Source organism: Falco cherrug, chromosome 12, assembly GCF_023634085.1.
Source record: "Falco cherrug isolate bFalChe1 chromosome 12, bFalChe1.pri, whole genome shotgun sequence".
Classification (NCBI taxonomy): domain Eukaryota; kingdom Metazoa; phylum Chordata; class Aves; order Falconiformes; family Falconidae; genus Falco; species Falco cherrug.
In genome coordinates this window covers 23456969-23471377 of record NC_073708.1, presented here as the reverse complement: position 1 = coordinate 23471377, position 14409 = coordinate 23456969, and the positions used below count along the sequence as shown (strand labels likewise).

General features: G+C 53.9%; 1 protein-coding gene across 6 annotated transcripts in view; it reads right to left on the bottom strand.

Annotated features, from left to right (window-relative positions):
* Nucleotides 1–1461: 1461 nt before the first annotated feature.
* Nucleotides 1462–14409, bottom strand: part of ST3GAL3 (ST3 beta-galactoside alpha-2,3-sialyltransferase 3) — a 184189-nt gene continuing 171241 nt past the window's right edge. For all 6 annotated transcript variants that reach the window (XM_055724698.1, XM_055724700.1, XM_055724703.1 and 3 more), the window contains one exon: nucleotides 1462–6830. In XM_055724698.1, the coding sequence (XP_055580673.1) occupies nucleotides 6741–6830 (90 nt within the window). In that variant the 3' untranslated portion in view covers nucleotides 1462–6740. The remainder of the gene's footprint in view (nucleotides 6831–14409) is intronic.

Genomic DNA, 14409 nt, shown 5'->3' with positions numbered 1-14409 from the left:
CTGATGTCCTGCCAGCAGCAGCCCCTCCCTGTCCCCCCTGCCCAAGATCATGGTGGCAGGAGGTGGCACATCCCAGCTCTGTGCCTGAATCCACACACTGCGCTTTCCCCTGGGGCTCCCATGAGGACAGACTCTGCCCTGGGCAGTGCTCAGCATGAGCAGGGCAGGGCCCCTGGCCCCATGGATCTCCAGACAGATGGGTGACCTGCTCCCTGGCTGCTGCTGGCAGTGACTGCGTTGGCGCCTCCTAAGGCTCCTGCGCTCCTGCACCCGCAGCGCTGAGATGTCCTCATGTCCCTTGTTTGGTCTGGAATGAGCCCTGCAGGGTCAGGGCCTGCTGTCATACCTGCCCCTGAAGATGCCACCCTTGCATGAGGTGGGATGGGGGCAATGTGGTCCAGGCAGGACTGAGCATGCCATGGCCACTGCTGTGCCTGTGCAAGGCCATGGCTGGGTGTGACAAAACACAGGTGGGAGAGAGCTGTGACGCAGACAGATCATCTGGTTGCATCGTCTCCATCCCAGCGATGATGTGGCTCCTTTGGGGACACCTGCTCCAGAACAAGTGTCCTTGTCTCTGCTGACCTCCCACAGGCATCGCCTGTCCCAGCTCTGCACTCTCCCCCTCCACAGCCCTCCCAAGGCCAGACCAGGGCACAGGCCACCCCTGTGGCTGGCCCAGCCCGATGGCAGTAGCGGCCCTGCTCTTTAAGGGCTGGGAAGAGAAGGGGACAGGAAGGAGGGTTTGAGCAGCTCCATCAATTGGGATGGGATCTGGAACTTGCAGCCACACTCCAGGGAGGGCTGAGCAGTTGCCTCTGCAGTGTCCCGTCAGTGCTGGCAGGAAGCCACCCCTTGTTTGTAGGAAGGAGTCGGCAGGTCTGGCAGACAGGTCGCCCACCTTGGAAGCAGCCACCGAGCTCCCCAGGGCAGTGGGATTGTCCCCGACTCACCCCGTGACTCTGGAAACCCTGTGGCATTGCTGGGGTTTGCTGCAGGGGTTACACTACTCCCGCTGGGACCTGGCAGGTGTCGGAGCTAGTCACAGCCTCAGCCCCCAGCTTCCTAAACCGCTAACTCCTGGATGCTGTGGCGAGAAGTCACTTGGCTGGACATCTGCCTTTGTCTCAGCTGCACCCAGCCCGCCTGCTGCCGTGACCCTGGGCGGGAAGCTGGCAGAGCCGCAGGCAGCCCACCCAGGGCAGGACAAGCTCCCACCCCTCTGCCCCCCAACATGACATGCACCCAACCCAGGAGCCCCGTCCCCCACCCCTCAGGTCACCTGCAAGGAGCAGCACAGCACCAGGCTGGTGGCATTGGCCAGCTGCAGCCCCTGGCAGCTGCCTCTGGGTTACTGTGCTGGAGGAGTCAGCAGCGAAGCTGTCTCCAGCCTGAGCAGGGGAATCCCTCCTGCCTCCCCTAAAAAAGGCCAACGGCAGCAGAAGAAAGAGGCCAGCCAAGCTTGTTTGATAGCTTTATTGCTTCTGTGATATGACTGAATTGATGTGACATAAGCCGGCCTGGAGGAGCCTGCAAGACTCTTGCCCTCCCTGCCTAGAGGGGTAATTAAAAAAAAAATTGCAGAAACTAAAACTAATTTTAAAACCACATTAAGTTCTTGCATCTCAGCTTGGTACAGTACCGGTGAGTGCACTGGCCTTTGGAATGAGTCCCTGTGCGGGCTGTGCGAGGAGACAGTGCCCAGGTGGGCTGGGTAGTGGCCTGGGTTGCCTGCACCAAAGGACACGTCTCTAATACTGTGTGCGATGCACGTTTGGAGCAACAGTACACGCCGTGCTGGTGCCAGCGGAGCTCAGCGAGGTGGCCGCCTCCCTGCCAGGCAGGCTGGAAGCCCTTGGCCATCCCCGGTGCTGCCCGTACCTAGCCTGCCTGCCCCGGTTTGATACACCAGCCAGCCCCCTCCCGACACCTTTGCCCTCTCCCGGCAGTGCCCGCACTGAGGGGTAAGGCAGCACGGCAGGGCAGGGCCCCCTCGCTGCCCCTTCCCAGGAAAAGGAGACGCTGGAAGCCCAGGGACGCTGGGCTGCAGAGGATCCCGCTGTGCCCTCGTGCTCCCTGGCCGTGATGCCATTTGGCACGTGCGAGCTTGAGGCCACAGCATGGCCAGCCCTAATGGGTGAGCTGGTGGAGGGAGCCTGACGCCAGGGTGGCGGGCACTGGAGAGGGCTGTAGGCCATGAATGCACGAGCAGCCCGTGCTCACAGTGTGGTCAGTGCTCTGGCAGCCCCTCTCCCCCGGAGCACCGTGAGCTAGCTGGCCTGCAGCTTCCCCCACCCGCTCTCTGCACCAGCTGGAGCACAACCCCAGCGCGGCCACTGGCTCCCCAGCCTCCCTGCGCCTCCCTGGCCTCTCTCGAGGCAGGTTCCCTGCCACCCGAGTGGCCTTTCTGCACCGCAGCGTGTCAAGAGGCTCCAGGCAACCCCGCTCTATATTTAGGCCGTGGAGAATTCCCCTGGGCTCTCCCTTCCGAGCTGAAAAGGTGAGTCACTGCGAGGGAGAGGCCAAGACTCACATCCGTCCCACTGACCCTGCTCTGACCCGCGCGCACCGCTCGGAGCTGGCAGGACTGCAGCGTTTCGGAGGGCGGGAGGTGGCTGCAGGTGCACACGGGGAGGCAGCTGAAGGAACAGCATCCAGGAGCAAAACCCAGTGCTGCACACCCAGCGCTGCACGCTGCTCCTGGGGCAGGGGGGTGCAACCCCATCACCCGGCCGTAGGGCTGCTCCATGGGTGTGCTTGCCACACCAGTGTCAAACGGGGCAGTAAGTTAGATGGGAGCCTTCACCCCCCCCCCCCCCCAAACCTCCTATCCTCCCTTTCCTTCTACTTGCAGGTGGTCCTGACCCACCACCAGTCACCCTGGGTCGCACACTCATCTATTCAGCCTGGGCACTTCTGCATGGAGACCCCCGCCAAAGTGAAGGGAAGGGCCTGGAGTCACCTCCCTGGTCTGCAGGGACAGCTTCCCATCAGGAGCTGTCCCTAGCTGCGGTGGGGAGCTGGGATGCCAGGGAAAACAGAGCAGGGGCCATGCTCTCTCCTTGGACCTGGAGCCAGTGAGCTGGAAGAGAAAGGTGCCCTGTAGATTTGTAGTGCTCAGTAAAACAGGGTAAATCAAATCAGAGGTGGGTTGAGAACTGGCTGGATGGCAGAGCTCAGAGGGCTGTGATCAATGGCGCAGTCTCGCCACAGGCCTGCAGCGAGCGGTGTTCCCAGGGGTCAGTGCTGGGCCCGGTCCTGCTCAGCTTTTCCATCAATGACCTGGATGAAGGCACAGAGAGTACCCTCAGCAGGATTGCTGACGATACCAAACTGGGAGGAGTGGCTGATACACCAGAGGCTGTGCTGCCCTTCAGCAAGACCTGGACAGGCTGGAGAGCTGGGCGGAGAGGAACCTCATGAGGTTCAACAAAGGCAAGTGTAAGGTCCTGCACCAGGGAGGAACAGCCCTACGCACCAGTACATGCTGGGGCTGACCTGCTGGGGGGCAGCTCTGCGGAGAAGGCCCTGGGAGTGCTGGTGGACAGCAAGTTGCCCATGGGCCAGCAGTGTGTCCTGGTGGCCAAGGCAGCCAGTGGGACCCTGGGGTGCATCAGGAGGAGCGTGGCCAGCAGGTCGAGGGAGGCTGTCCTCCCCTTCTGGTCTGCCCTTCTTCTGTGCCCAGTTCTGGGCTCCCCAGTTCCAGAGAGACAGGGAACTGCTGGAGAGGGTCCAGTGGAAGGCTACGAAGATGATTAGGGGACTGGAGAATCTCCCTTATGAGATAGCTGGGCCTGTTTTGCCTGGAGAAGACTGAGGGGGGATCTTATCAATTATACAAATACCTTAAAGAAGAGTGTCAAGAGAATGGGGCCAGATTCTTCAGCGGTGCCCAGCAGCAGGATAAGGGGAATGGGCACAAACTGCAACACAGGAAGCTCCATCTGAGTCACTTCGAGGGTGACAGAGCACTGGCACAGGCTGCCCAGAGAGGCTGTGGGGTCTCCTCTGGAGACATTCAAACCCTGTCTGGACACGACTCTGTGTAACCTGCTCTAGGTGAACCTGCTTTAGCAGGGGGTTGAACTAGGTGATCTCCAGAGGTCCCTTCCAACCCTGACTGTTCTGTGATTCTGCAAAATTAATGCCATCACAAGCCTCCATGAGGGTGCTTCCCCAAGGGGTGGAGAGGAGTCCAGCACAGATACTGAAGGCTCTTCACTCCCCCTCCTCCTGGCAGCAGCCACCCATTCTCTGGCATCTCAGCTGCATATGGATGTGACCCATCCACCCAACAGTGCCCCAGGGCTCCCACAGCTGGTTAAAGACCCAGTTCAAGCACCAAGGCAGAGAGGGTGGGTGCCCACACCGCCCCAGACACAACCTTGGCTGGGTCCAGCCCACACACCCCCACTACCACAACGGCAGGGGCTCTGTGGAGGATGGTCCCAGGTCCAGGCTGACACACAGGAACTGCAAAGGAGTATTGCTTGGCAAGAGCCATGGAAATCCAGTCCCTTGGGCTCCTGAAGCAGGAAAAACAAATTGTGGGAGAATATTCAAAGGAGTACCTGCCACAGCATATGCTCAAAAACCTGCTGGAAACCCCAGCTCTTCATGCTAGAAACCTCACAGAGCATCCTGGGGAGAGGCATGTACTGGGGGGAGCGGGGACCGCCTGGCTGGGAGGCCAGAGGGACAGGAGAAGGGACATGGGAAGGGGAAAGGGAAGGGAGAGCCTCTCAGCATGTCTTCTGTGGCCTGGAAGAGGCAGAATCTTTGAGCTGCTCCCAGACTAGAAGGCAAGCTGCAGCCACGACCAGAAGCTGGACAGGACTTGCCCCTGAGCAAAGCTCCCTGGCTACGGGCGCACCACACAGGAGAGGGTTCTGAGGGGCACATCCCACACTGGTCTCTGGGCCGCACCCAGCACTGTGTCCTGAGAGCTGCCTCAAACCATTCCGCACAGTTTGCTCCTCTGCCCCACATGTGGGTCATTGCCTGCCCCTCCTGCACGTCCCCTCTGGGGTCTCAACCCCAGAGCCACAGCCCCCTGCAAGTCAGCAGGAGCAGAGGTGGCCCAGGGGAACCATGCAAGCCCTGCTCTGAGCACTCCTTGTCCATGTTAGGGCCATGTTCGCCTTCCAGCTCAGGGCAAGGCAGACTGCAGTCCCTGAGCTACACTAGATACAGTGCCAGGAGCATGAGACCCACCAGCACCCCTCCAGAATCCTCCCTCCACTCACGCCAGCACTGGCTGGCTGCACACCCCTGCTCCGACACACAGGGACATGCCCTGGGACAGTGCCCCTGGGTGCCATCCAGCCTGCTCCAGCTCTACTTCCACCTGCAACCACTCCCCTGGCAATCCCCCTTCTGCCCATGCTCTCCAGGTGGGTGAGACCACCCTGCTGTCCTCACACTTGGCCACGTTGCTCAGTTTATTCCAGCTCCTCTGAAATATGTATACAAATCAAATGTGCAAATACTGCATCTCGGGACCAAGACAGCAAAGGAAGGAACGTGCTCCTGAAAGCAGGAAGAGCAGCGGTGCTAGAGCAGCATGGGAGGAGCCGGGAAATGAAGTGAGCAGGGGCCAAGCAGAGATTGAGGGTTCCCAGCAGGCCCCCACCCGTGCCAGCAGGCTCCATCATCACTGAGGTCACACGTCACTGAAATAGGGAACACGATCAAGTCTGGAACGTAAAACAAACATCTTCAGTGGCTTGCTCTCAAACTGCAAAGCTTCAGATCTCCGTGCAAGATCTGACCTCCTTCCAAAGAATAAATTACTCCTCTCCCACATGAGAATAAAATGAGATGCTGTCCAGGAACAGTGACACCAGGGTGCATGGACTCCACGGGGGCCCTGCATAGCAGGCACAAACCAAAAGGCCTGAAAGCCTTGAGCACAGCGAGGCAGGCTCCTCAGTGCCATGAGAGGAGGAAGGGGGAGAGGGTCTGCTGCAGCCAGAGAAAGCCATTGCCTCCCTGCTCCACCTTGGGGTCAGGGCAGAGGCAGAGCAGCGCAAACGGCTATGGAAAACGCAGCCAAGTAAGTGGCTGCGGCTGCCACCTCTATGCAGGGAGCAAGGAAAAGTGCAGAAAAACAAACCCATGCCCATCTGCATCCAGAAGCTCCAGGTGGAACGAGGGAAAGCCATTATTCTCCCTTTGAATTATAGCAGCACCAACGACACCGAAGTTTTGGATGGATTTGTTTTCCTGGGGAAAGGTCCAAGGCCGGTGACAATGCAGATGGAGCATGAAGAGGCCGGGCTTTTCGCAGGGCTGTGCACAAGCAGACTTTGCCTTGCACCTTGGTATTTCTAGTATGATTCCTGCAGAGTTTCTTTTAAAAAATAATACTTTGTACATTCAGGCATTGCTGCCTCAGGGCAGCGTCACCTCCCATTTGGCACAAATCGTTTTATTCACAAATCTTTCTTCTCTCTCCTGAGTCTTTCCTGTTTAGTTCAGGACACAGAAGACCTGTCTGCGATGCAGAGTTCAAGAACTGCCCACTCAGCCCCTTGCCCACCTCCTGCCAGCTCTAGGCCTGGAGGCAGCAGATGCAACCCTTGTGCAGACTGGCAATGCGGGAGGGTCTTCCCAGAGCACTTGGGCATCTCTGTGTGTCTTCAGTGAGGTGGGATTCTTGCGGGGGGCTGCCAGTGCCTGCTCCCAGAGCTGCAGCGTGCATCTTCGTCTCCTCCCTTGGAGGCAGTGGCTGCAGCCACTCAAATCCCACTGGTCAGGTCAGTGATGACTCGGGCTTTCACCAGCTTCCGCAGGAACTCCTTCTCCCGCTGGATGTTGTGCGTCCAGGACTGGAAGGAAATGGGAGAGACAGGAGGTCAGCAGCTAACACTGGCCAAGCATGCTCCCGTCCCCCACGTTGCGGGACACTCCAGCTGGGGTAGGGCAGTGGCTTCTGCCAAGGAGACAGACCCTGGTGCAGACCAAGGGCTTTCTCTTACCTAAAGCCGACACAGCCAGCAGAGTTAAGACCTGTGTACCTGAAGTATGAGGTCTCCCCATGGGCCGGGTGAAATTTTTTTGGCACAATTAGATCTGGGCAACCCAGGCTCCTTGGGCAGATGTAGCTGGTTGAAGTGCCCTCCCAAGCCACCACACACAAGAATCCAACAGCGCAGCATTAACGGTGATGTATACTGGGGAACAGAGCTGGCAGAGAACATGGTGACAGGACATGCTGTATCCACATACAGCTCCCTGCCAAAGGACAACTCGTTTGGCACATTAGCACATGCAGCTGAAAAGCCCCAAGACCAGCCCCATCAAGACCGGCTCTTGCCTCTGCTAGCCCTATCAAGCGGAAATGACATGCTAAAGGTTACACTAATACAACACAAAGGGTGAAATGGTCACATCTCCCAGCCAGGCATTCCAGAGCAATGATTGCTATAGCTGGTGTCAGCCCACCCAGATGCATTCCCTGCAGCAGGCTTTAGCTGCGATCACAGCATCTGCCATCGCCCCCCTGCACTGGTACCATTAAAGCACTTAATGAAAGCAGTAAGTGGTTTATCTCCCTGGGAAGACCAAGGCACAGCAGGGAAAAACAGCTTCGCCCAAAATCTCCCAACATGACAAGAATCCCAGTAAACAAACCCAGGTCTCCAGCAGTGTTCTGGCCAGCAGGTAATCTGAACTCTGAATACAAACTGGACCACGATAAAATCACTCTATAGGAGCCTCCCTGAAATGGCCTCAAACCAACAAAGCACCAGCCCAACAAGCCCTCTGAAAGCACTTTGTTGTAAGCATTTGAACTCAGTTTACCCACTGTAAAACCGCAGGCATCTGCCTGCAAACCACTGGTGGTATCCATCACACACAACATCCGTGAGGCTCTCCTGTCATCCACTGCTTCTCCTGTCCTGTCCTGTCCAGGACGAGCGGCTCTCAGCCATGACTGTGTGTGGCACTGACAGCCCTGGTCATGCTGTGGGGCCTGCCACCAAGATGTTCAAGAGACGGAAGGTCCCGCTCTAGATCTCCAGCACATCTTGGAAATACCTCTCTTGCTGCTACTGTGCATTCACAAGCTACTTCCATCCCCTCGGTGCACAGGAATGACAGTTAAAGCTACTAAGGAAAGTTCAGGCAGGTTTTACCTTGCAACCTGTGTTCAAAAGAAGTCTTTGACTTCCTCTGCTTCCAGTGACACTGTTACCTGAATGCTGCGAAGGGTGCACTAGCGCTAGGAACAACAGGGCCACACATGGTCAGCTGTGCTGGTGCTTTTTGGGACTCTGAAAACGCAGAAGACCTCATCTCTAAACTGAAAAGATGCTTCCCAGAAACAACTCAGTGCTTGACTTCTGCTAGCATAAAAGCAGAAACTGAAAACTGGCACTGGGGAGAAAGCTGGCTTACAAAAGGAGAAAAGTACGAATTCCAGCAAACAGCAGTGGGAGCAATGGCAGTGCAGAGCAGAGGGAGCTGGGAGAGCAGGACTGTATGTGCCTGTCACTTGGAGCCAGAGAGCTGGGATCCTGCAGTGTGCTGGAAACGGTCCCACAGGTGGCATGTCAGCTGGGGGTCCTGGGCTTGGGCCCCGCCATGCAGCAGCGTCTCTTCCTCTTGACTACACAACCCCTCGCTGGGGACTCGCGGCACCTGCAGAGGAGCCAAGTGTGCTGCGTGTACGCTCCGGCCAGCAGGCAGCGAGCAGCTGTCGCTGGCACAGAGGCCATGCTGGGAACACCAGGTCCCAATGCATTCACTTACATCAGGCTGGGCTCGTTGTTCAAAGCCTATCCGGAGCACCAGGGAGCCTGATGTGCCTGATACATCACAGCACAATCTGATCCCTCCTCCACATCTTTCAGCCTCATCAAACAGTGTGAGAAGCCAAGTGCTTTCACCCAGGACAACCTGCGTGTGTTGCTTGGTACAGACGGTAACTGAGGAAGCAGCCACTTCTAGGGAAACTAAAACCACCCTAAACATCACCTCAGGCCACATGCAAGTGCCTTATCTGATGGCAAGAGGAAATCTGCTTTGTGAAAGGTACAAGTGGAGCAGGAATTTAAGTACAGTATATAGATAATAAAACTTTGGGCGATACAATTGCAGTCTTTCACATTATGGCTAGGTATGGCTCCAGCACTGACTGCAAGGCTGCTGGCAAGAGCTATAAAACCTCTGGTTGTTCGGCATCCAGGCTGCTGCACCCTGGACACTGCCACAAACTCCTCTTTCCAAGCAGAAAGCCACATGTAGGGGAGTTCAGCCTCCCACTTGATCCACAAATCTTAGTGGTGTCCGCAGCAGTACTCTCAAATATTTTGTGGTTGAATGCAAGACCACAGAGGAAGAGGACTCCCTGGCAAGGATGGGCTTTCGTCCCTCCCACGGAGCACTAGCAGGGTGCTCCGCATGGCGCTGCTCCCCCCATGCCTGACAGCAATACAGGCAGGAGGGATGAGGCATGTCTTCAACACCAGCTCCGGTTACTGATTACAGGAGAGGGACTCACCCCACTGACAGACAGAGCTAATCAGGTGAAGGAAGCTAAATTCCAGCACCAGTGGCAGCAGTGGGGAGAGGAACTGGAGCAGATTTCTCAAAACTGCCAGAAAGAGGCAGGCACCTTGCTTCCATTGCCCCCACAGGGGGAAAGGCAACAAAATACACCCTAAATAGCACCCTGGGCAGCATACACTGCCAGCAGGGCCCGGTGGGTAGGGGGGCTCCGTGAGATGGCTGCAGGGTCTCATGAAAAGCCAGGCTTTGGCAAGCTCAGGTGTGCTTTGGGAACAGGACTACGTTACGGCTGTTGTAAGGGGAAGTTCTCTTTTGCCACCCCTCACTGGGTAAGCCAAGGTGCTCTGTGTAACCAAGCTTGCAGGCAAGTTGTCTTGGAAATCTTTCCCACTGATACAGTGTCTTGAGCTGCAGCAGGATGATAAGAAAGAGGCAACTCTCTGGTCACCCATACACAGACAGAGCTGTGCCGTCAGAGTGCTCATTTTGACATTTTAAGCAGATGATTGTGAGCAGGATCCATGCCTGGACAATGATTACATGAAGCTGCTGCAATGCTGGTGTTTACTTCTGCTGCTACTGCAAAGAAGCCTTTTCCCGCCTTCAGATGCTGGACGTGCTTTGGCTGCGCTGGAAAGATGCTCACTGCCCCTTCTGACTGCTCTGACCCGCTCTTCCTGTACGCACGGGGCTGTTACTGCCTCATTTCCTATTCCTGTATGCGGACTGTTCACGTTCACAAACCTCCTGCCCCAAGTCCCGAAGCTACACCTCAGCATCACAAGCAGAAAACTGCAGCTCCTCTCTCGCGAATCTGCACCTCCAGACAGTGACGGAACAGCCTGGAGCATTCACTGCCACCTCCATTTTCTTGTCCCTATGCGTCACCACCACTGCTGCTCCTGCAACCTGGCAGACTGGCCCTGCCCTCTTCCCCCTGCCGCTGCCCACATCAAGCAGCCGTCTGGTACAGATTCCACTTGTGCAAATGAACTGGCTGCTTGTCAGAGCTCACAGCTGCAGGGAGTTCCAACAGACACATCCCAGGAGGCCCCAGAGCCCTTCTTGTTCTTTGGGGATCAGGCTGGGATTTGCTTTGCTTTGGGTCTCTCTCTGAGCAGTGGATGTTTGCTTTTTTCAGCAGAGAGAAGCAGGAGCAGAGCAGCTCTGCAAGCTCATGCACTGTTATGGCTGTCCATCCCAGAGAGGTGGCAGTGGGTCTGATCGTTTGGTCACAGTTATTAGATGAAAATTTATCATCAGTTAAAGCCACCTTTCAGGGTTATGCAAATGCAGCAGCCCCGAACCACCTGTCCTTTTTTTCTTGATGATTCCATGAAGAAGCACAAAACATCTTCTGTCCCTTCAAGAAAAGCCAAGTAGAATATTTTAAGGCTAAGAAAAATGTTTCAAAGGCCAACCCAGGAGGAAAGTAAGCTCCCCATCTGTAATGAATTACGATCGGGGAATGCCTCAGCTTCAGAGCACATCAGTCTTATCAAGTATTGATCGCAGTATTTTAAAATATGAGAAGATAAAATCAGAGAGAGTGAAGTCAATGAGGAATGCATTCAAGAAAAACAGCAAGTTGTAAAGCAGCAGGTTTCTCCATTCTATTAACATCCTCCGTATTTCTGTAAGTCAACAGCATTTCGCCCTGAAAGCCTGCACAGAAACCACAGCAGCAGCAAGAAGTGCTACTTTGCTGGTAACAGTCAGTTTCCAGTCTCCACCAGTGCCGATTTATCTCTGCCTTTAACCTTCACTGCCTTGTCTCTAGAGCTGCTTATTTTTCATGATCCTGCCTGGCCCATGCCCTTGCTCTGTCCTGGCACGCTGACCACATGCACTAGGTGTGTTACGGCCACCCATGAGCTGCAGTTTCACCTCCCAGTGCCCCTCCCATGACACCAGTGCCCTGCCCTGGTTTGGGATCCCTCCTCTCTCAGTCCATCTGCTGGGACGCGGCAGCACCACAGACTGCCCTGTCCCACCTGCACCCTCCTGGGAGTCACACGTATTGAAACAAAAGGGAGGGATGGGCACCCTCATCTTTTCATGTTTAGGAGATTTGCTCACAGCTCCTTTATGCCCAGTCATTCTTATACCAACTTGAAATTTTAAACAGCTCTTTTAGCTCCTGCTTATTCTTAATACATACAGACAGCGCAATTGTATCTCTTCTCAGTCTTCCTTTTACCAAGCTAAACAAGCCATGCCTGCCTTCTAACAAAACAGGCTGTTCACTTCCCCTGTGAAAATTGGGATATTTCCCAGAAATGTAGTAGCTCCCTATGTCCCTATTTACCCCAGATTCACTTCTTGTGAACCAAAAAAGAGGGCTCACAATAGCCTCACGCAGAGGCAATTCTCTCTCTACAAGAAGTCCTTTCCTCTAGTCTTTCCAAGAGCTGTACTTGCCTTTTTTTTCCACAGCGACAAACATTCTGGCATTTCTGGCACAGCCTGGCATTCTAAATTATCCTGTAATTTACTTGTATCTATCTAAGCATTTTCATCTTCTGCCATGGTCAAATAATGCTATCCCAGCCTAGACTAAAAATTTCTGGTATTGCCCCAAACAGCATGACCTTTTCCATTCATACTCTTAGGTTTCATGCCACCCAGTTAGCTCTTGTTCTCAAAGTGCTCATGGTCTTCCTGGATGGTATTTTGATCCTTCCTTGTACTGACCACACCTGGTTTAGTGTCATCACAAATTCCGCTTGCACGCCATTGCCTTCTGTGCCAAAAATCATTAAAGCAAACACTAAACATGACCTCCTGTGGGGAAACTCCCAGCCATCCATTCAGGGCTGCTCTTTGTCTTCTCCTTTAGAGAGGCTGTTCACGTACAGGTGTTGCACCAAACCATACCTTCTGAAGCTTAACTAATATCTCACACGGCACAGTATCACACGCTTAACTGAACTTCAGACAGATTGGGCTAGTGTACTTCCTCTGTCCTCAGAATTATATATTTTTTAAATCATGTAAAGATACTAAAGTAGGTTTTGTAACCTGCCTTTGGTAAATCCGTGTTGTGTTTGCTTTCAGGATTTAATTATTCTTTCATTGAAACTCCGCTCTGAAGTTCTGAGCAGTACCTCTGAGGTCAGATTAAGAGACTGAATTTGACAGGATTATTTTCCTTGCCTGGCTCCCATCCCCCCCAAAAAAAAAGAAAGGAAAAAGAGGTATTGTGTCCAATACAATCTAATCCTGTGGAGCCACGTGTAACCTGATAGATTTATTGAGGACCCTTTCCTCTGCACTTGCAGCTTAATTGGCTCAACGGCGCAGTGGTTGGAGCAGCGATCTTTCAGGCTCTCACACCTAGTGCATTATCTTCAACGGCTTTTGCCTTTCACTGCTGACCCAGTCATTTTCTGTTTCTACAAACTTCTCACTGAAAGACACCCTTTCCCTCACGTTCATCCTCTCACCCTTATGGAGGTAATATATTTATTCATGTAGTTCTCACTTTGGCTCTTTAACCCCTACGCCTTCTGCTTCCTTCACCTCCCTGGATGCCACAGCCCTTCGAATTCTTTCCTTGTTTCCGTATTATTTGTTTGATAGTGGGACTGTCCAGTGTTTGTTAATTTTCCTCTGCAAGATCTAACTTGACTTTTGCCAGTTTCCACTTTACTTCTGTCCTCTCCAGCCATCAGGGGTGAAGTCTGCTGATGCCCCCCCGGCCCCGTTACTTCTAACCCCACTTTGAAGCAGTTATTGATGATGTCTACAGCCTTTTTCTGCCAGTTCCCCCTTTGCTGCAAACATGAACTGCAGATAATTTTTGAGCTTTTCACAAAAAGATTTCAGTTCTTCAATGAGTCCATAAGCTCTTCAGTGCATCTGCTTTTGGTAGCCCATTCTCCTAGGCTAGGCCTAAATTCAGAGAGGTCAGAGTCTGCAAACATGTCCCAGTTCCCCTGAGCACCCCACCAGCACTGCCAAGTGCCACCCTGCAGCCCTGCTTATCAAGCTCCCTCCTTTTAGAAGCAAAATTAGAGTTATAACATCCCTTCTCTTGCCCTTCCATTTAATTTAACCATGAAGGCACCTGATCAAAGGCTGTTTCCTAAGATGTCCCTCTGCAAGGTCTTCATGCTTGCTAAGAACAGCTCTGAAAGGCCTTCAGCTCTTCTTATTCCCTCATGTTTGGTGAGGAGAGCTATGCTAGCTACTGCATCTGAGAATATCTGGGCTTTCCCCTTTATAGGAATACTGGCCCCTACCGTACATCTGTGACAGTGTGATTTCGGGTCACACCTAGCACTCCTACAGAGGTCTGTGTTCAACGTTGGGGTCAGCAGCTGGTCTCCAGTACACCCCTGTAGATCTTTTACTGTCTTTTCCTACAGAGATCTTGTCCAGACCCTAAATCTGTTTTTGTCCATCCTATAGCCTTACCTTCCTTGCTGTTATTAGTGCGCAGTGGCACCCCACAAGTGTTACTGTACTTCTGTCCTACCGAACAAGGCAATACCTGTGCTCTGGTCGTGACTGCTATTCCATCAATCTTTTCCAGATTTCTATTACATTGGCACACGGTCCTTATGCACAGGAACAGCATGTGAGGCCTTCATTCAGCCAAAACGCTGTCAAACAGGTGGCTTTTAAACAAAGACAAAAATGTATAAACCTCATCAGTCATCACTGCCGGCCCCAGGAAAAAGCACTGCCCTTTCAGAGGTCCCCCTGCCCCAGCCCCTAACCTCCCCCTCCAAAGCTGACCTCCATTTCAGTCTGCACCAGTCCTTGTACTCCAATCGCAATTCATCAGCCAGGCTCGAATAGCTGTGTTTTCAGTCTATAAATCACCAGGCTAGACATCTGCCTGGCTTTCAAAGGAGTTTTGTTCTTCTTGTTGGCTACCGCAAACTT